Source organism: Perca flavescens, chromosome 15, assembly GCF_004354835.1.
Source record: "Perca flavescens isolate YP-PL-M2 chromosome 15, PFLA_1.0, whole genome shotgun sequence".
Taxonomy (NCBI): domain Eukaryota; kingdom Metazoa; phylum Chordata; class Actinopteri; order Perciformes; family Percidae; genus Perca; species Perca flavescens.
In genome coordinates, this window is record NC_041345.1 from 32,720,110 (window position 1) to 32,742,747 (window position 22,638).

A 22,638-nucleotide genomic window follows, 5' to 3' on the forward strand; every position below is an offset into this window, starting at 1 on the left:
TGTGCTTGCCTGGAGAGACTGGTTTCTATTCCTCTACACAACCTTCATCACAGTCACAATAAAATGCTCTGTAATGCAGTCTTTTATAACATAAACCATCTGATTCACCGTGGGTGTCTGCTCTAAATGATAACACACACTTTCAACACGGGCCTTCCAGCCAAAGGTGCATGTTGTCCATATGAACACCATTGGGCCTATAGGAGCAGAGCCGATGATTGGTTCATCATTTATGACCTCTCATATCCTCTGACCCAGCTCTATCTCGAGAGTTACCTCAACTTCAGTTTCAAAGGGGAGGAGGGGGGTCAGCTTTTCTTAGACATGAGTAGGGGGGGCACCAAGGAAGAAAGGTTGGGAACCACTGCTCTGACCCATGTCATGACCCTTTTCTCAGCTTGTGAAATGGTTGAATGAGATGTGTGAGTTTTGTCTTTGTGCAGTAGGGCTGAGGTAGAAGTGTGCCAAAAATGCCAAAACACATGTTTTATATGTATAAATACCCAAACAAAGCTATATGCATCTTACTCTGTGAACAAAAACCTCGGTAACAATCTGCTTATCCTTTTAATTTCCTGAAAATGCTTCTTAAAACTAGTCCCTTCTTAATTTTGAATAGTCTAAGTAAAGGCTATAGGTTAGGATGGCTACAAGCTGTAACCACGGTGATTGATATGAGGATCATCTTCTGAATATATGTTAGGCCTACCATAAATTGATATTTCAAAAAAGTAATTTATTTAAAACAACTAATGATGCAGTGTGATTTTAAATCAAACTAAGTTCCACACATAAATATACTCATGTTTTTCCCCTTTAGTCTTTGCTATTAATATTCATCAACTGCAAAATTAGAAAATTGCATTTTTAAATAACTATGCATGGAAAATAAAATAAAAAATGCTTCTCTTTGTATATAGTTTGTTTTTCACAACAGTACAATTCAAAACAAATGCAAATTAGTCAAACAAGCCATTAGGCTGTATTTCTAAACACTCAACTGTAGGTTTTTTATATAGTGTGTGTGTGTATATATAAGGCAAATCAAAGTGCTAAATATAAAACCCAATTTTTTCATTATTAGTATTGTGTAAATTCTCCTGTACAACGTGAAACATTCGGTCGTGGAAGTTTTCCTTGAAGCAGTAGCGTTAGTGATATTCATGATAAAATGAAAACGAATAACGACTCTGAGAATTAAACCAAAGTTTGGTCTTTGAGTATTTATTTACATTTGCAAATGGAGAAAACACAGTTTCAAAGGTACACGCAGCACAACTGAAAATGTTTTTCCTAACTAGAAACTTACAAATCAAAACATCTTATAGTGAAGAAACTCCGTTAAGCCACCCCTCTTCAAATATCTTTAGCATGCTGCCACTTTTCTAAAAAAATACCATAGACATTCAGATGATTTTACAACCTTCCATTCTGCTCCTGTGTCTCCTACATTAGACTAAACACCTGCTTATCTCAGGAGACAGAAAGAGATACGGTTCACACAGTGTTATAGCCTTCTTCACTTTATCTGAGAGAAATAAACAAATTAGGAGCTGCAATTCTTTAGCGAAAATAACTTCTGCTATTGCTCACAGTCTACAAGGCCAGCTCTCTCACTGATGCCTTTAAGTCTACAGGAAGGAACAGGATTATGTGGAGGTTTAAAACAATCTTTAAATAAATGGTCAATATCATTAAACAAATGGTTAAAATAAAATTTGCCTCCACAGTTCACCCTTTTGATTACAAAATAATCACAAAAATAAATTTTACTTTTAAAGATTCAACCCTTATTATAGAATTAATCACATAACCAAACTTTACTTCTTAATATTCAACCTTATTATAGAATTAATCACATAACCAAAGTTTACTTCTTAATATTCAACCTTATGGATATTCATAAGGTTGAATATCCTTATGGATATTCATGTTTGTTTCTTACATGTTAAATGGAAAGGTACAAAAAATCCTGTTTTAAATAGTAGCAAGCATCCACGTCAAAGAATAAAACAAAATTAATCAATCTCCCACAGTATCAGAGACAGTGTCCAAACATTATCATATCCAGAAATACGAAATACGTCAGAAGGCTCAATAATATTTACCATAAAAATGAAGTGAACTCTTTTTCTTGTTTAGGGTAACGACATAGCAAACAAAAACAAATCCGAAGACCAAACATAATCTGCTAAAAACCCTCCTATTTGTCACTGGTTAATGTCACATTAGACTAATGCTTTATAAGTTGTGTAAAGAATTTGTAATGTATTTAAACATTAAAATAACCTGGTGTGAAGTGTGAACATTTACTAATTTAATATATGCGTATGTCCATTGACAACCCATGGTTAAACCCCAAGTACTCCAAACCCATACGGCAAAGTCAAATTTTCCATAAAGCTGATAATTAAATTATCCAATACCATCAAATGCTTCCCTCCTTTGGTTATTTTAATATAAATCAATTGAAGCACGCCCAGTGCAATTATCAAAGCTCTCACAGAGTGAAAGTTAAGAAGAATCAGAATAAGACTTATCCCCCCTTGTCTCTAACATCATTAAGTGCTATCAGAGCACAAATAAAATTCAGTTATTCTATGTGTGTAGTTTCACTGGAAATAGCTTATTTCTGTGAGAGAAGAAATAGTGAACAAAAATCATTATAACCTACATCACGCATACATTTCCTAACTAAACCCAAGTCATTCCATAGTAGAAAATGTATCTATTAGATAATCTTTCAAAAGTCTTAGTCCAATGTGGTGTTTATGTGTCGTCAAAATGTGGAAGGTGAAATTACTTCAATGTAATAAAAGATCCACAAGGAACTTTTCCTAAGTTCTGAAGCACACAACAAAATGGCCTAGGTCTTTATACTTAACTTTGTTCAATATTAACAATATTGCTGTTTAGGAATAATTTACTTTCTTTATCAATAATCTATCCGTTGAGTTTGTGTGGTCATGAGGAACCACATAAAGTACAAACCCCTAATTAGCCCCAATTTAGTAGCATTCGTATACCAACCATCCTAATGCCTGTTATTGGAACATAAGAGTGGACGTGAATTAATCATTACAGTAATATTAGCTCTGTACTAGTACTTATTGTATTCCAACCACCATTTTCTCATTGATATGGAAAGCAGTGAACGCATCACTCGTCTTTCTTTCCATGTTCTTCACTATTGTTCCTAGAGTGTTTTTGTATGCAAATGTTGGGAGGAATGGTTACACGTGATTTATCATTTTTCTCATCAAAAATAAAATGCAGAAACCATAAATGCAATAGAAAATCGTAAATGCAGTAATGAAGAATAAACACTCAACAAATGTGGAAAACCCCCCATGTTCTTCTTGAAGGGTACCTGTTGCGTGCGTGCGTGCGTGCGTGCGTGCGTGCGTGCGTGCGTGCGTGCGTGCGTGCGTGCGTGCGTGCGTGCGTGCGTGTGTGTGTGTGTGTGTGTGTGTGTGTTGCTCTGAGTCACAGAGGAATGTCAGATGCTCCTCAAAAGAATGTGCTGTGTGTGTTAAGAGAGAGGTGGTGTGTCCTCTTCAATTGTGAAGTGTATTCTGCTGTCACTGTCAGAGAATGTGCTGTGGTTGTCAGAGAAGAGATCAGTATCACTGCTGTCTTCTGAAATGATTTTAAACAGCAGGCTACAATACCAATATGTAGCTTCTGGTTTTTCCTCCTTGGAAAAACTTCTCGTTTTTCTCCTCTCTCAACGTGTTGCAAACAGTGAGAAAACTCCAGTTTTCCCTGTCGCTTCAGAAATGTCACGTGGGTGACTCAGCAGAGGATCTGCTCATCACTTGTTGCAGGTTGTAGAAAAACCTGTCCTCTTCTCCTCCGGAACCTTTTTGTAGTGATGCGTGTATCCAGGTAACTCTCCCTGGAACCTTTCACTGCCCTGTGTCACTGGAACGATCGCGATGGTCTCTATCACCGTCTAGATTTGCCAATCCTTCCTCCTGAAGTTGTTATCACCACGCAATAACCTACCCTAACCTATCACTTCCCTTATACTGCCGTGGAAGAAATGTGTTTTTTTATTATGGGCCTCTCCCTACCTATGTATAAAAGAAAAAAAATCTTTAGAGCAAAATTCTTTAGAGCAGATCAGAATCAACAAAACAAAAACAATTACTATTGCATCCCCTTATACTACTGTGTCAATCAGGGGGTAGATGATCCATTTTTATAGTCTATCAATTTTGTTCTCAACTAAGCAGATTTTTCCTTTAAATGTACAATTGTTTACTATTCTATCACTTTGGTTATCCAAGGTCTTTTAAACTGGAGCTACAGTGATGTCCCAACAAATGTTTCAAACTTCTTTAGAAAAATGATTTAACACTATTTATTTCCCTTGCTACTTTTCCCTTTCTCTTTATTAAACTCCTTATTTATCATTGCTACTACATCCCTCCTATTTGAGACATGACAAAGCTCATGACTCAAAAGCAATATAAATAAGCTGTTTAATATTCTAGCCATTGATGTTGTTTTAGGTTTTACAGCAAAACTTGTTTATCAGTAACAAAAGTTCAATAAATAATTTCTTTAGATAAAATTCACCACAGTAAAGCATTTCAATGTCAACATCAACTAATGTAGTTTAGGCAATTTTTTGATATAGCAACTCAAAAACTCAGAGTACGATATGAAACATACTGCTTTTAGGATTAAATATCATTTAAACCTGCATTTATGCAATATCACCATTAAACTAAGACGAATTACCCAAAATACATTTATGTCATTTTTTTATTTACAGTTTACAAACCAAAGTAACACTAATTACTATCTGCTAGTTCCAAGAATCATTACAACTTAAAGTTTTTAGCCTTCTATTTATCCAAATCGTTACCTATTATGGGAAGCATCATACAACATTCATCAAAAATGTATATCAAAATCATTTCTTTAAACCAAAATTTCACTTGTACTACTCATGTTTGGTTTTTGTGTGTGTGTGTGTGTGTGTGTGTGTGTGTGTGTGTGTGTGTGTGTGTGTGTGTGTGTGTGTGTGTGTGTGTGTGTGTGTGTGTGTGTGTGTGTGTGTGTCCTCCTCTGGCTTTCCTCTCTCAAAGAAAGGATTTCTCCAGGGTACATAAACACACTGTTATTCTTTTTGTAATTTATGGCATCATTAATTAACAACTCAATGTATTCCTGAAAGGTGTCTCAAGGTGTACAGCTTACCATCACCCAGAACTATAAAACGATATTATAGTCTTTTCTACTGGAACTGAGGAAAGAAAAACGTTAGACGAAACAACAGAGATTCAAAACCTTTAACATTCCCTGCAGAATGTATGTTTAGCTGTGGGAGACATTAGGTGCTCGAGCATAGACCCTCTGCATTTACTGCTCGAAGGTCCTGAATAAAACAAAACTTTAACATTCATAATACAAATGATTCTTCTTATTTATGTTACTTGAGAGAATAAGTGTACGTGCTAGAGAATCTAAACATGGAACTATAAACCCCATCCGTCAGTAAAGAGTTAAAAACACAGTCGGATTTTCTGTCGATTAGGTTACTTCCTGTTTTAGCGTGTACTGATGTTTCTGGGACCTGTAGTCTGAACGCAGCTTGATGACTACAGGTTAACAATTTATCAATCAATCCACGTCACATTTGTGTGTTTTGCCCAGAGATAACGCTGTACCTGAGACAAAAAGTGGTGAAACATCAATATATAAAATGTCGTTTTTACCGTGTGAATATGCATCTGTTGTAGGCACAGGTTCTCTGAATATCTGAACACTGTGAATATAAGGCATATGCTATTGTATGGGTTTTCTATAGTCTCCTTTCGATGGAGACAAATAAACACATTATCAGTAATGTCAGTCCAGTCAGTCAATTCTACAAATAGTCACAAGGTGTCCTGTGTCTGTCTCCTCTTCTGTTGGAGACAAAGAAACATGAATGTGAGCTTTTGAGTTAGAATTTCTGAAAAACTTCTGTAGTTTATCAGTCAAGGTGACAGCCACTGGACTTGTGTATATGCCAGTAGACAAAAGACAACTCATGCTCGTCCTTTGATTTGTTAAAAAAAACTTTTCAACGTAATCATCAGGGTCAAAAGGTGACAAAAGGAATGCATGTGATATTTGTGATTCCTTAATCTTAACTAAAGGTGTCCCAATTTATGTTACCATAATCAGGAGATTAACAGACTGACATGGTACGTGTTCCATTATAATTTGTAAACAAATGCGTACTTTTAGGCTGCAACAAAAATATGTCAGCCAAAGAGTGATTTTTATCAAGTCGCACAACTTTAAAGCCAGTGGCTTCAATTTCAAATAGACATTTTCAAATGTCTGCCTGCCAAATTTTCAGGACACTCAGATGAAAGGGAGAAAGAAACAATGAACATTTTCCTTTCTTATCTAGTTCAGGTTCCTAAGGATCTGAATACACACAAATCATAAGAATGGTGAGCTTTTCTGGGATCACCATTCTACTAATCACTTCTCTAAGGAAAAACTAGTTTACCAGAGAGCTTCTGATTGAAGAACAAAGATCTTCACTAAAACCCAAATTGTTTTCACATTGAATACTTGGACCTATTTTCCAAAAGTTATTTCTGTTAACTGTGCTGTTTTTGCGTCTAATTTGATCTGTATATTGTGTAGGGTGCGTTTGTAGCGTGCATAAAAGCATGTCTTCATTGCAAGCATGTGTATTTACGTGTGTCTGTATGAACTGTTTTTAGGCATCTGGCAGTCCCAGCATCAGGGAAGACTGCAGAGCCAGCTTCATATTCACGAACGCTTCAATAGCTTTGGCAGCAACGTGTACAGACATTCTAGGTGACCGGCTCAAGTAAAAATCTAATTGTTAACACTAAACTGAACAAGCTGCTATTCTGTTCATTTTACATGAAAACAGCACTGCACCAAAAACACTTTTCTTGAGGAATAAAAGCAGATGCAGCCTTGAGTGATGTATTGGTTGTCAGGTTTCATGCAGTCAGAGGCAGGGCTGATTACAGACGCCGCCTCAGTGAGGTCATTTTAGCCACACTGTAATTAACAAAAATGTTTAAGTGTGTTGCATCATTACGAGAAATTCTCAATCCGTCAGGTGTGGAGGTTAAACCAATTTTAAAAGTGCAAATCAAATCAATACCTAAACCAAATAAGTGGAACCTTCATATACCAAGAATTGTTTTTCCCATGTACAGGAGAGAGGAACAGAGAAATGTTCTCTTACTGTTTGATCTGCAACCCCAATTGACCAAATAGAATGACCAAATAATCTTCAGTGTCAAATCTTTAGCTCTAATAATCAAGTTATATGAGTGGAACCTCTTTAACTTTACATTCAGTAGTAGGCATCTTCTTCTAGGTTTTCAGAAGATAACATACTATAATGGTTTAACTGAATAGATTATTTTTCCAGATCCTTTCTAACCTATCAATTGTCCCTAATAGCAAAAACAGTGTATCAGTGCAAAGCATTTCTTCATTGCATGAAGCGAGTGTGTGTGTATGTAGTAGCACTACCTTCCTCAGCTTTTGGACTCATTCAAACAGAGGGACAGGTGTTGTTTTCTGTCTGAGGTGTTTTTTGCTTTTTCTTCGGGCAGTTACATACCCAATGTCCAAAGTCCTTACAGTACAAACACTGGTCTCGGTTGTAGGGCTCACCATTTTGCCCACGGTACCAGCATTGGCCTCTTCTGACTCGACCACGTCCTTTGTGGGAGCGGCCTTTTTCGGGTCCGCGCTCCATATGTTGCCCACCAGCCTGTTGTAACATGCAGACAAACGCTTCAAACATGGTTTTCTCATGTACTCGTTGGCCTTTCCACCCGATGCAGGTGTAACTGATGCTGTTGGTCCTGTCCGATTGTTGGGTCCGTGTCCTCTTCGTCCCTCCGTTTCTCCAGCTTGTCTTCCTGATTTTTAAAGAAGGCTCAGAAATAGCCTTTGGTTAGAACTGATGAGGTTATTGGTGCATGTGTATTTTTGCAATCTTTCTCTGTCTCACTATTTTATCTATATCTTAAAACATTCTTTGTTTTTCCTTTACTCAGTAGCTTTAAATCTTAATTATTGATTTTCCCATTAATTTTCTTTCTACTTTTTCTAAAATCTTGCTTTAACATTCTCAGTGTCTTTGTACACAAAGATCCGTTTCTCGGAAAGCCAAAGCTTTTTGACTAGTATGACAGACATCGCAAACAATCTGGTCCATATTTATGAGTCATTTCACCCACTATGGGTCCAGTTGCATCACTGGAACTGGAAATTTCGTTTCCCATAATTGATTCTTGGACTTTATAGTATACTATGTCTTGGTCGATGTGATCGTCACCACGCCGCGAGGTTATTTGTTCGGGAAACTTACGTGAAAACCCCTGTACAGCCCTGCGGACAAAATCAACTTGATAGTCAAATAACTTGTTGCAGTCTGTCTCTAAATAATCAAGAGGCTCTTCTGAAGAGTATAGACTATTTGGTTTTGTTCGGGAAACTTGTATGAAAATCCCGGTGCAACCCTGCAGTCAAAATCTAACTATCTTTTTTTTTTTTTTTTGTTTTACTCTGCAGTCCGCCTCTTTAATCAAGAAACGTGCTATCAGTTTCGTAGATTAATTCTTTAGGCCTTGCCTACGGTTCTGCCAGTTCTCTTACTGGTCTTGTCCGTCAATCAATTGTCTTATCACCATATGAGAATTCAATCATAAATATGTTCGTGTCTGCCAAAAGATGTCACTCATAACCCAGTTATATCTTTGTTACTCAAAATGACCCCAAAAAATACCCAATACTCACTTCCCAAAAGTCAGAATTAGTTTCATTTATTCTCTTTAGTTAAGAGAATGATTTCGGCAATTATTCATTACTTAATTCGTTTAGCAACGGTTGATTGTTTAGAAGGTTTGTTCAAAACAAACCTTATCTTACCATGCTGCTTGAAATCTCTCCCTGTTCGTTTTTGACGGAGTGGAAAACAGTCAAGAGCTCTCCATGGTCCTAACCCTCTTCTCTCTGAAAAACCTTTTTTAAGGTTAGAAGTATGAGGCAGGTGATTTTTGATCCCTGGATAGCCAGTCATCAGCGACCCAACGGAGCTCTTCTCTCTGTTAACTCATCCATCCTGCCGACAACGCCAAACTGTCGTGGAAGTTTTCCTTGAAGCAGCAGCGTTGGTGATATTCATGATAAAATCGAAACGAATAACGACTGTTTGAGAATTAAACCAAAGTTTGGTCTTTGAGTATTTATTTACATTTGCAAATGGAGAAAACAGTTTCAAAGGTACACGCAGCACAACTGAAAATGTTTTTCCTAACTAGAAACCTAAAAATCAAAACATCTTATAGTGAAGAAATTCCGTTAAGCCACCCCTCTTCAAATATCTTTAGCATGCTGCCACTTTTCTAAAAAATACCATAGACATTCAGATGATTTTACAACCTTCCATTCTGCTCCTGTGTCTCCTACATTAGACTAAACACCTGCTTATCCAGGAGACAGAAAGAGATACGATTCAGACAGTGTTATAGCCTTCTTCGCTTTATCTGCGAGAAATAAACAAATGAAAACAAAAATAACTTCTGCTATTGCTCACAGTCTACAAGGCCAGCTCTCTCACTGGTGCCTTTAAGTCTACAGGAAGGAACAGGATTATGTGGAGGTTTAAAACAATCTTTAAATAAATGGTCAATATCATTAAACAAATGGTTAAAATAAAATTTGCCACCACAATTCTTTCACAGACGAGTGTGGAATTTCCACGTTATTATGGTTCATAACTTACTGGAACAAAACTGAGCAACGTGTTGTTGCCGGTGACACAATCACTGACTGTATATATGTATATTGAAGTGATACTGACCACTGACTGTATATATGTATATTGAAGTGATACTGACCACTGACTGTATATATGTATATTGAAGTGATACTGACCACTGACTGTATATATGTATATTGAAGTGATACTGACCACTGACTGTATATATATGTATATTGAAGTGATACTGACCACTGACTGTATATATATGTATATTGAAGTGATACTGACCACTGACTGTATATATATGTATATTGAAGTGATACTGACCACTGACTGTATATATGTATATTGAAGTGATACTGACCACTGACTGTATATATGTATATTGAAGCGATCCTGGCGTTAAAGACCAGATCGCTGCCCGATTCTTTGAAATGAATGGCAGCATTGCATTGGGGGATAGGCCTATCGGCTTTGAATGCTTCCTGCTCGGATCATATCGTAATGTTCTGTATTACAGCATATACTGTAATATTTCACCGGTAATAAGACTGAAATAATTATAATTATTGGGCTAAAAATACCTATAATAACTGTCAGATTTCGAGTTAAAGGGCGGGGGGGGCGTGTTTTTTTTCTTTCGTTGAAATCCAACGGTGAGGGAATAACATGAATGTCTGTCTATCTGACGGACCCCTTCGTCGAAAAATAACGTCAAGGGTACCCCTATTTCGTTGAAACTTGACGCCAGGGTCCTTGACCATGCGTCATACATTTGACGAGTAGGGAGTGAGACTGTGTTGTCTAAGATCATTTGCACGTTCACTGTGTATGTGTGTGTTGCAGCGTTACCCAGAAAACTACAAGCTCCATCTTTGATCTGATCCTGAAAACAAGAAGATGGGTGATGCGCAGAGCAGAATGGAGAATTTCAGGAATCAAATCAAAGACGGTCCAGATCTGAGAGTCAACACGACCATTGTGATGTTCACCGGTGTTTCATCTTCAGACACTCTGAGACAACACTACAAGAAGAGGAAAATGGAGGCAGGCCTGGTTGCTACAGGCTTGATCAAGAGCCTGCTGGAGCTAGTGGGCGACTTCACCCCAGCTACTGCACTGGCGGGCCTCGGAACGATGGCCATCTCCATCATCGACTCGTTTTACCCCAGTCTGCCTGAGGAGAGCACGAAGGATGCTGTGCGGAGCGTGTTTGCCGAGGAGAAGGCCTCCGAGGTCTGGGATCAGATCGACGAGTCCCTGAAGAGATGCGTGATGTACATCAACAATGACCCCGAACTGGTGACTGACCGAGGTCCAGCTGAGCACCGCCCTCACCAAGCTGAAGAACTCCATGGTGAGGGACGGCCACATGTCGTCTCAGGCTCTGAAGGCCTGGGTGAACGGGGCAGCCTTCCATGTCCAGATGCTGATTCACCTGGTGAGACTCGGAGGGACTCAAACCTGCGACCCTGTGGAGAGACTCCTCTTGACTTACCTGGGAGACCTGGACACGCTGTTCAAAGAGCACAGGAAAATGGTCGAGGGGAAGTGCAGGGGGCAGCGAGCCCCTTCTCGTCTGATTGATGAAGAGTCAAATGTGTATCGCATAGCTCATGACAGCTATGATACATACTTTGATGTTTATTATAATCACAGATACATGAGCCAGAAGTATAACATTGAGCATTACTTTAGTAATGTAAAACAGAACCTGCAGACGCTGGTTAATCAGAGAGGATACTTAAAGGTGGACTGAAAGAGGCCGATACATCTGAAGAGATGAACAGACATTTTCATCTTCATGGTCTTTGATCTGATGACACATAGCTGAAGAATTTGTGTTTTGTTATGATGATTTTTACATTTATTATATCGTTTTATGGCATTGTGCCGTTTTATGACATGAATCCGGCAGTTTACCTGTACACTCAGGAAGTTTCTGAGTTTATGGGGGGGGTTATTTAGTTTCTTTAGACTTATGGCTCTTCAGCATTTTCTCGTGATGTTTTGATTGCTCTTAACACACAATTTATGTTCATGTTTGATTTATTGTTTGAGTTTTTGTCATCTCATTGCAGGACACACACACACACACACACACACACACACACACACACACACTCTGTTTCTTGCTCATTTCTTTTCTGAATTTAGAACAGATGTGTATTTAGCTTCTTTAGAGTGATAGCTTTTCAGCATTCACACACATTTTCATAAGTGCAACATGTATTCTTTTTGTAGCATTATCTTCTTAGTAAAGGTGAAGTCAGAAGAGAAGTGTTTTTAGCCTGCGGTGGACGATGACTTTCAGCTGTCCTCTGATGTCAACGAGAACCTTGTTCCACCATTTAGGATCCAGGATGGCAGACGGGATTCCATTATTTCGGCATTCACACGCACTCTCGTCATTTTTTGATTGTCCTTAACGCACGCAATTTATCTTCATGTTTGATTTATTTTTAATGGGTTTTTGTCATCTCATTGCAGAACACATTCTCACAAACCCACACACAGACACGTGCACACACACCGCAGAGACAGACGCACACTCACTTGCTCACTTAGTTGCACAGAGAAATTGATAACGGCGTCACCGTTCTTAGAAGACCGCTTGCACTCGCACCAACAACCCCGTTTACATTCCCTGATGTGTATTTTTATGAAAGATATAGATTTTCAGCAGAAGTAATTACGTATAGGCTATTTGTCGGCTTCTTGAGCCGTATGTTGCCAATGCGCACATCACTTTGAATTATGTTTTTATTTGCTCTCACGATTGCTTCCCACTGCCAGGGTTGCAACTGAAATAGAAGGCTAAAGCAACAACAGTTTATGGAAAGCACAAGTGTAATTATGGTCAGATCTTGGTCCTGACTGATGGGGACGTGATATTAAGAGTTGTGATTTACACATCTACAGCATCAGCTTTTTTTGCCAGCTTTCCTTCTTGTTTTAGGAAGCAGCGTCTGTATTGTGTTTTGCCTGCAAAACAGTGTCTGTATTCTACATATTTATGTAGAATTATAGTTTGCTCTTATGTAAAATATGCGGCTCTGCATGTGCAAACCCCGCCTCTTTTATGTGAACGCGTGTCTCTAGATTGGGAAACCCTGAGTTGACTGAACTAGTTGATAACAGTCGTGAAACAGGTTACGGAGGACAGCGGTTGTTAGGTTAGGTGAAGCCGGGTAACTGAAAGAAATCCAGGACATGTTGATTGGTAGTACAGGGCTCTGATGTTATTGAAGAAAAAAGTTTAAATTTAAAATTTTGACCCAGGAAAAAACAAAGTTGCATGGTCAACGGGAAGACAACACAGGGATTAAAAAGTTCCCTCATAAATTTTACATCAGAGATTATTCTCTTTTATGAAGTGAAAGCAGCAGCTGATCCGTCAGGGTGAAATAAAAACACGTGAACCACAGAAAACAATGTCAGCCTTCATCTTTATTAAAGAAGCTGAAACAGACTCAGTTTAAATGTTACAGCTTCTGGTTTCATTGGCAACTGCTGCTGATCACGTTTCCATGTTCATCCACTTCCTCCGTGATGGTGATCACCTTCGTTGTCTTGGTGGTGGAGGAGGTCTTGGTGGTGGTGGCGGTCTTGGTAGTGCTGCAGAACAGAAAATAAATAATTTCATGAGACTTCAACTAGTGGGTTTTATAATTGTAAAAATTCATGTTCAGCGTCGGTCAGCGTCCACTAAAAGTTCTGTTGTTGCTGCTGACAGACTCAGATTATTATTCTAAGTGTCTGACAACATTATGGGATGGATCCCTACAGAGATAGAGCTTTTAGTTAAAGAGTAAGATCCTTTTAGTTTAACATGAAACAGCCCCGAAATCCCCAAATTACACCAGACTCCATGTAAATTATCAGGACTTTTAGCATAGAGCCAGCATATCTCCACATGTAAATGGGTGAATTAAGGGTTTATTTCAACCAAACCAGAGTGGTGATTGTTGGAACAGTGGAAAGACAGCTTTTGGTAGTTTTATTTAGTGAATTCTTTTTGAATGAAGTGTGTTTTACGAAGATAAAAGTCCTGATTATTTACATGGAGTCTGGTGGGTTTGGGGATGGACGACTGTAGACTCGGCTCACCTCTCTCCGTCCAGCAGCCTCCTGTACTCTGTGATCTCCATCTCCAGTCTGGTCTTGATGTCCAGCAGCTCGGCGTACATGGCCCTGTGGTTACCCAGGTTGGCCCTGAGGTGGGACAGCTGCTCCTCCAGACCCTCCACCTGTCTCTGGTAACCGGCTATCATTTTGGCGTAGCGGCTCTTGGTCTCAGCCAGTCTCACCTCCACAGCTCCTTTCTGTTGAGGAAGAGGGAGGACAGTCAGGTCAGCTGTGTTCAATGATTACGTCACTTTGATTTACAGTAAGAGAGCCCTTTAGTACTTAACAAAACACCTCAAACCTTGTACATTCAAACCAATACAGAAGGCCAACTCTGCCAGAATAGAACCAAATTAATAAAAAGCTCAAATGAAAAATCGTCAAAGTTATGCAAACATCTATTGTATTTTATCAGCTCTAACTTTTCTTCACTTATCTCTATTTTCCTGGCAGAAATGGCCGTCATTGATTAGCACGGGAACGATTAACTTTAAAAGGACCACGCCGACTTATTGGGAATTTAGCTTATTCACCGTATCCCCCAGAGTTAGACAAGTCCATACGTACCCTTCTCATCTCCGTGCGTGCTGTAATGCTGTCTGACGGCTCCAGCGGCATCAGGCCAGCACAGAACATGCAGGTGAGTGGTTCCAGCAATCCTACTGCTCCCAATAAGTGACAAAATAACACCAACATGTTCCTATTTACATGTTGTGATTTATAGAGTCACAGCGTGTAAAAAAACAACGTAACATGAGACACAGCCATCTTCTAACAGTAAACAAACCGGGAACTATATTCTCAGGCGGAAGAATATAGTACCTGGGCGGAGTGATATGCTCGCAGCAAGCCTGTCTGACAATATAGTTCCCAGTATGTATATGGTTAGAAGATGGCTGTGTCTCATGTTACGTTGTTTTTTGTACACGCTGTGACTCTATAAATCACAACATGTAAATAGGAACATGTTGGCGTTATTTTGTCACTTTTGTAACAATTGGGAGCAGTAGGCTAGTTGGAACCAGTTACCTGCAGGATCTCTGCTAGGCTAAGCTAATGCTGGAACCGTCAGACAGCGTTACAGCACGCACGGAGATGAGAAGGGTATGGACTTGTCTTACTCTGGGGGTTACGGTGAATAAGCTAAATTCCCAATAAGTTGGCGTGTTCCTTTAAGGGTTCTTCCTATTCATCCTGCACATACACTTATTCTTATTGTTACGGCTTCTGCACTACAATGGTACAGTGTTACCACACTGCACATACCTGTACATATCTGTCTAGTACTTAACAAAACACCTCAAACCTTGTACATTCAAACCAATACAGAAGGCCAACTCTGCCAGAATAGAACCAAATTAATAAAAAGCTCAAATGAAAGTCATCGTCAAAGTTATGCAAACATCTATTGTATTTTATCAGCTCTAACTTTTCTTCACTTATCTCTATTTTCCTGGCAGAAATAGTTAGCACGGGAACGATTAACTTTAAGGGTTCATCCTATTCATCCTGCACATACACTTATTGTTACGGTTTCTGCACCACACTGCACATAGCTGTCTTTATGGTTCATACTGAATATGCATATTTATTCTGTTTCTTATAATATATTCTGTTAATACACTGCATATATCTATATTTTACTACTATTATAATGTTACTGCTGCTACATTGCACATATCTGTACATGTTCATACATTGTTCATATTACATAGCCATATTTATTCTGCTCTTATAAGGTAACTGCTAATACACTGCCCATATTTATATTTCATTTATGTTACTCTAAACCACCTTCTGTATACTACTGTCTACACTGCACTACATTTCTTGTCCTGTCTATACTTTTATATGACGTTGCACTTTCCTGCTTTTTTTTGCACTTCTGGTTGGTCACAAACTGCATTTTGTTGTCTTTGTACTTGTACTCTGCACAATGACAATAAAGTTTAATCTAATCTAAAATATCAGAATTCAGTCGTCAGTAACAGAGTGAAGGGATCATTTTTGGGTTGTTTTGTTTCCAATTTAGATTTTGGAAATAGATCCCAAAATGCAGAACCAATGTTACATTTGATGACTTGATGAAGTTGAGAGATTTGGTGTTTTCTTACCTTGCTGGTCTCAGACTGCAGTTTGATCTCCAAAGACTGAAGAGTTCGTCTGACCTCTGAGATCTCAGTCTTTGACGTCTGCAGAGTCTCGGTGCTCACAGCCACCTCTGTGTTCAGCTCGGCTGACTGTGAAGAACAATCAATGATGTTATTGATCAAATATCAGGGTATCAGAGCCCAGCGGGATGTAGAGTTATCTCACCAGAACAGCAGAAGTTAGGAAACGTTGGCACGCAGAAACTTGAGTGAAGATAATTATCTCTTCTGAAGGGTTAATAATGAAGTTTTTAAATCTCAGTGTCCTCATTGGTTACTAGTTACTACACAAAACAAGTTAGAAAAACTTTCTAAACTAAAAGTAAAAAGACAGTGCTGGCCTAAAGGTTAGAGAAGTGAGTTTATGACCAGGAGGTTGCAGGAAAAAAGGACTTAGTGGTAGCTTTAGCATTTTAGAATTTCAGCATTCACAAGCATTTTCTGCAGGTTTCTCCAAAAGTTAAAAAACCACAATGTTTTAAAACTTGAAAACAATAAAAAACAAAATTGTGGTGTAAGTTGAGCTGGATCAGGTTTTGGACAGCACTGGGCAGCAGTGAGCCCATTCAGGGCAGGAATCAGGACTTTGTTGTCTCACCTTGGTCTGGAACCAGGACTCCAGCTCTTGGCGGTTCTTGTTGGCGACGGTCTCGTAGTGTTCTCTGATTCCGGCCATGATGGAGGACAGGTCCTGCTGAGGAGCAGCATCCACCTCCACGTTCACCTGGCCTCCTACCTGGGCTCGCAGGGCCAGCAGGTCCTGCAGGAAGACACCGGTTAAACTTCTGTCTTTTTATCAGCGCCCGAGCACCAAAGTGCCAGGGACCTATTGTTTTTGAAAGGATAATGTATTATCTTTCTGCTGGGCAATCACATTTTTGAGGGGCTTGGGATGCTCGCAAAAATTGGCACACACGTCAGAACTGTTGTGCAGTGTTTGGGCTCAGAGGCATGGCCAGCACCTCCTAACACATGCCATCCATCCATCTTCGTCCACTTATCCGGTATCGGATCGCGGGGGGAGCAGCTCCAGCAGAGGACCCCAAACTTCCCTTTCCCGAGCAACATTAACCAGCTCCGACTGGGGGATCCCGAGGCGTTCCCAGGCCAGGTTGGAGATTTAATCCCTCCACCTAGTCCTGGGTCTTCCCCGAGGCCTCCTCCCAGCTGGACGTGCCTAGAACACCTCCCTAGGGAGGCGCAGAGGGGGCATCCTTACCAGATGCCCGAACCACCTCAACTTGCTCCTTTCGACGCGAAGGAGCAGCGGCTCTACTCCGAGCTTCTCACGGATGACTGAGCTTCTCACCCTATCTCTAAGGGAGACGCCAGCCACCCTCCTGAGGAAACCCATTTTGGCCATTTCACACGCCATGGTTCAGAAAAAGGTTTCTTTGATGTTCACGAAATTTGGTGGGAACATATTACTTATCTTCAGGAACATATACCATTTTTATGAAATTTTTTCACCTGACGGGATGTTGGCCATCTTGGATTTTGCATGTTAATTTTCATTTTACAAACCGGTTTGAGAGGACTTATATCCTAAAGTCCTCTCAAACCCGTTTGTACAAAAACTCTCAAAATGTTGTAGCCACTTTCAAAAGTAGTAATTGTTTTTTAGAGTTCATTTGTGGTTGGGCGTGACATGGTGGCCGGTCATCGTCTCTTGCAGCTTTAATTTATCTTCCCGTCTGGTTTCAGCGCTCTCACCTCCTCGTGGTTCTTCTTGAGGAAGACGAGTTCCTCCCTCAGACCTTCGATCTGCATCTCCAGGTCAGATCTTGCCAGAGTCAGCTGGTCCAGGACTCTCTTCAGCCCGGCGATGTCGGCCTCCACCAACTGACTCATGGCCAGCTCGTGCTCATACCTGAAAACACAAACACGAGAATGGGTTCCAGAAACTCAGCTGAGTGTTGATGATGTCTGGACGATAAAGGAAACTAAGTCTCACTTGACTCTGAAGTCGTCGCTGGCCAGCCGGGCGTTGTCGATGGCGAGGAGAAGGCCAGCGTTTCCACGAGCAGCGGAGTTGATCTGAAAAGTTCAAAAAGTTAGGAACTTCAACATTTTATTTTAGACATTTATTAGACATGTATCTATTTTATTCATATGCTACACTAGTTTTGTGAAGCTAAGGCTTTTACATGAGTAATTATGTAAATGTTTTCACACAAGAGATTTGAGGAAATCCAAAAAGCAAACAACTATTCAGGTTTAGGGCCAAATTGTCTCTTTACACATTGCTCTAGGACAAATTTGTGCTTCACTATTAAAAAATATACCCTGACGCAAGAAAGACAGGGAAGAGAGCTTGGGACAACTTGTCATTTGCCTCTCTGTGTATAATTGAAGAATTCCAAAAAGTGAACATCAACTTTTCAGCATTATTGGCCAAATTATCTTTTTACAAAACGCTCTAGGACAAATGTGAAGGCTTTGTTCTGAACATTTCACTAACAAACACATGGGGATCAGTTATATACAAATACCTTAAAAGGTGAATCTAAGAAGATATGTAGGAATTGAGAAAATGCCCTTAGAGTTCAGAGTCTCTGTGCTCACCTGGTCCTGCAGGTCTTTGATGCGGACATAGTACGCGGTCCCGTCGTGGGCTGCAGGTTTAATCTTGTTCTCCAGGAACTGTCTGATCTTCAGCTCCAGGTCTGCGTTGGCCCTCTCCAGGCTGCGCACCTTGTCCAGGTAGGATGCCAGGCGGTCGTTGAGGTTCTGCATGGCCACTTTCTTATTGTCGGAGATGTCGACGGCGTCGGACAGGTTGAAGGAGCTCCCAGCACCGGCGGCAGAGGAGGAGAAGAAGGAGGCCTTGGAGACACGGATTCCCGTCCCTCCGGCTCCTCCGTACACGCTGCCGGCCCCCATGCTGCCGACACGGCGGGAGGAGGAGGAGGACATGAGGCTGCTGCGGCTGGAGAAGGAGGTCATGGCTGAGGGTCGGCTGGTCGTCGGCTCTGAGCGGAGAGTGAAGAGCTGCTGGGACCAGGGCTCCTTTTATACCTCAAAATGAGGCTGGGTCGCAGGGTGGGGAGGGATGCCAAACTGGCCCGGTGGGTCACATGAAGCCCGGGGCCCAGAGAGTAAACTGGTCAGAGCTGAACAGGCGAGGTCCAGCAGGTTGGGGCTCTGGACTCTTCCCTTACATTCTGACTCCTCTCACGTCTCTCTTGACTTGAAATAAGGAAACAATTGGATGCAAAAAATGTTCTTTAATTAAACAAAGAAAAGACATGATAATTCTCTTTGATCAGGCCAGTCTGTTCTTCAACAGACCGCGAGGTCGATCACAGATTTACTGATGCTAAAATGGAGAATACGCGTTGTGCATTTACTTTACACAGAGTGAGCAGCAGCTTCTTATGGAAGTTTGATGAAGTGAAACACATTATTTGTAAGAAACACGGCCGCTGTAATAAAACAGTGAAAGAAAGCATTGTTAATCACGGACCGACTGAATGTGTAAGAGCCTAAAAATAGACTTTATGTGACCACGACTCTGTATTTTTAACACTAAAGGAGTAAGGCTACTAATCATTTGCACACATTAACAGCTGTATATATTGCATTAAAAGTGGGCAGAATGGTTTCAGTTAAGAGAAGTGGTTCTTAAATGTATATTTTTAGACTATCATTCATTCTGTTCGCTATTGTCTGCCACGCAATTTCTCGCTGTTTTATTATAGCGGCAGAGCTTGCTTCTTCACATATATGTATCCATATCCATATCACTGGAGCTTAACATCACCAAGACCAAGGAAATGTGTTGCCATACTGTTTGATACTCCTCATCCACTATCCACACCATTGAGACTGGAAGGGCAAGTAGTGGAACAGGTTGTAAGTTTCAAGTACCTTGGTACTTTGATTGACCACCGTGACCATCACACCTTGAACCCTGCATGTTGACACAATTTACCAAAAGGCCCAACAGCGCATGTCTCCTCAGAAGGCTTAAAGGATCTGAAGTGAGACAGTACATTCTATCCAGAGTATACCTGATACACTGATAGAGTCTGCATCGCTTTCAACCTCACATCTTGGTACAGCTTCCTACCAAACACATGCAAGAGAAAGCTGGCTAGGCAAGTCCTTAAGATCATAGGCATTCCTTAAATCAGCCATCTGATCTTTATAGACAAGCAGTGAAAAGAAAATCCAAATTCATCATCCAGGATGCCTCCCACCCCCTCCACCAAAACTTTGAGCTATTACCATCATGAAGAAGGTTCAGAGTGCCTCTGGCTAAAAAGTCATTATACAACAAATCCTTCATTCCCAATGCAATACATATACAAAACTAATGCTACTGACACACCACACACACTCTGCCTTCAATCAAAAGAACATTTTCTAACATGGCAACATATTAGACAAAGCTTTTTGAATCTTGAATGCTTTTCTTCCTCTTATATATGGACATAGAAAATAAAGACGCTGAAGAAATTAGACTCTAAAATCTAGAAACTATGAAGATAAGTGATAAATTTCATGCACACTGTAAACAATGACTGTAACAGAGTATATTCATCAGTTATTCTCCCCCAGAAAAATATAAGGTCAAAACCATTAAGGTGTCCTCTCCCTGTTGTTCCATGAATGTACAGTAGCCTATACTGTATAGTTACTGGTCCAGTGAACTAAGACTATCATTATAGGTTTTTATCAAAGATGCAGTGAATTCAGGATTGGGCTTCAGATTGGGCTGAATATTGGGCTTTTTGACGGGTTGGGTTTCTGGGGAACCTCAGAATGTTTGTCCAGCGAACTGAACCCTACGCTTGCACTACGTGCGCTACACTGGTCGCCATAATGACGGCGCCGTTGATTACGGGAAGGTGTTTACGTAGGTGGAGCGTTCAATGCAGTAGGCTGTGAGGAAGTGGACATGGAACTGGTGAGCAGAAAAAGTTGTTGTTTGGCAGAACTTTCAGTCAAAAGAAGGCCATTCAAGTCCAGCTACATGTTCAATTCTCAATGCTGATTTGTCTGGTGCTTGCGAGGACCCTGAACTATACACTACATGGCTGCTGTTACAACATCTGGTATGAAACATCTGAAAGAATACGAGTTGTGCATGAAGGAATCTACAGACAGCAGCCAAAATGCAGCAACTTCAGGTAAATACAATGAAAAATACACTGCTGTGGATGGATTCAGTGCATCCCTAGTTTTTATAATTGTTTAATCCTCTGAAACTATAGTCCCAGTTCACATTGTGTACTAAGAATGGCAAATAAAATGGCCATGGAAGAGTTCCTTAGGCCTACATGACCCTTTATTGTTAAAGAATATAAAAATAAATAAATCATCTTAAAAGATGTATTGGTCTCTGCCTTTGATAGAACCATTATAGAACACACACATGTGTATAGCTCTATATATACTGCCCTTTCATTGCAGACTTCATTTAAAACACATTTGCAACTTTATCATTCTTTTCTAATTAGCTCCACTGCCATAGCCTAATATATTCACCAAACTAACAATATAAACAGCAGTCTTCATACAGCAATGTAACAGCACCAATGACAGTAACATGAATCCTTTTTAAACTAATAGTCACAATGTTAAAATATTAAAAGTATTTAACTGAACAGCAATATGTACCTGTTGTATTTTAATGCAGGCTGATAATAATAATAATAATAATAATAATAAGGTAAACCCACTGCTGAGTGAACAGAAAAGGCTCCAGGATTAATAAATCCTAGCCTGGTCAGGAGCAGGCTAGCTGCACAAATTAAATCTCCATGGTAACTTAGGTACCTCTGCTTTCGTGAAAACCAATTCAAGACTTAAGTCATCCAGTATAACTGGGATATCCCGACTTAACCCGCTATCTAGGTTTTTTGAAATAGCCCTCAGGAGTGATTAGGCTAAATGCCATCTAAATTACATCTACTGACAGCAGCTGAGATAAAGGCCTGCGTTGTGGAGGTGCACATTAATCCGACCATGAATGTGGCACACCCAGTTTTTCTGTCAGGGTCCATTCCTGCTCCTCCGGACGGTCCTCCAGGGAAACAGGAGGCGCCGACAGGTCAGGCTCCATTCCTGCTCCTGGTCCTCCATGGGAACCTGACAGGTCCATTGGGTTTCCCTGGAGGAGTGTCTGTTTCAGGTCGACAGGTCTGTTGGTTTCCCTTTGTTTTAAAGACTTCATTGTGGCCAACTCCCTAATCAGGGCTCAGCTATATAAGACAGACCATGTATGTGAGAAGAACACTCATGCACATTTCTGCCTCAAGCAGTTGATTACAGTTCATTACCTTCAGTTTGAAGCACTGTCAGGAGACCCTTTGTGCCTTGCCTGCCTTGTGACTGGGGAATTCGTTCTCAGAGAGAAAATGTTCAGGTTTTCATGGTATTCTTTTCAATGGTAAATTACCATGAGCTGGGGTCTCATTTATAAAACTATGCATAAGATCTTTACTAAAAGTATACGTACGGCCAAAAGTCAAAAATCTGATTCATAAAACTGTGCGTATGCACATCTGTAAGCAATGTTACCTTTATAAATCACAGATTACCGAAAAGTGTGTGTACATGAATCAGCCTCACTGAACCTTC

At 40.2% G+C, this 22,638-nt stretch overlaps 1 protein-coding gene across 1 annotated transcript; it reads right to left on the reverse strand.

Moving 5' to 3' along the window:
- Positions 1 to 13,266: 13,266 nt before the first annotated feature.
- LOC114569034 (keratin, type I cytoskeletal 13) lies at positions 13,267 to 19,210 on the reverse strand. The gene is made up of 7 exons (XM_028598814.1): positions 18,616 to 19,210; positions 18,005 to 18,087; positions 17,764 to 17,920; positions 16,649 to 16,810; positions 16,015 to 16,140; positions 13,883 to 14,097; positions 13,267 to 13,390 (listed from the first exon to the last, which is right to left on the reverse strand). Exons 1-7 carry the CDS (start codon positions 18,994 to 18,996, stop codon positions 13,273 to 13,275), a joined length of 1,242 nt encoding a protein of 413 aa, XP_028454615.1. The 5' UTR covers positions 18,997 to 19,210; the 3' UTR covers positions 13,267 to 13,272.
- Positions 19,211 to 22,638: the final 3,428 nt, after the last annotated feature.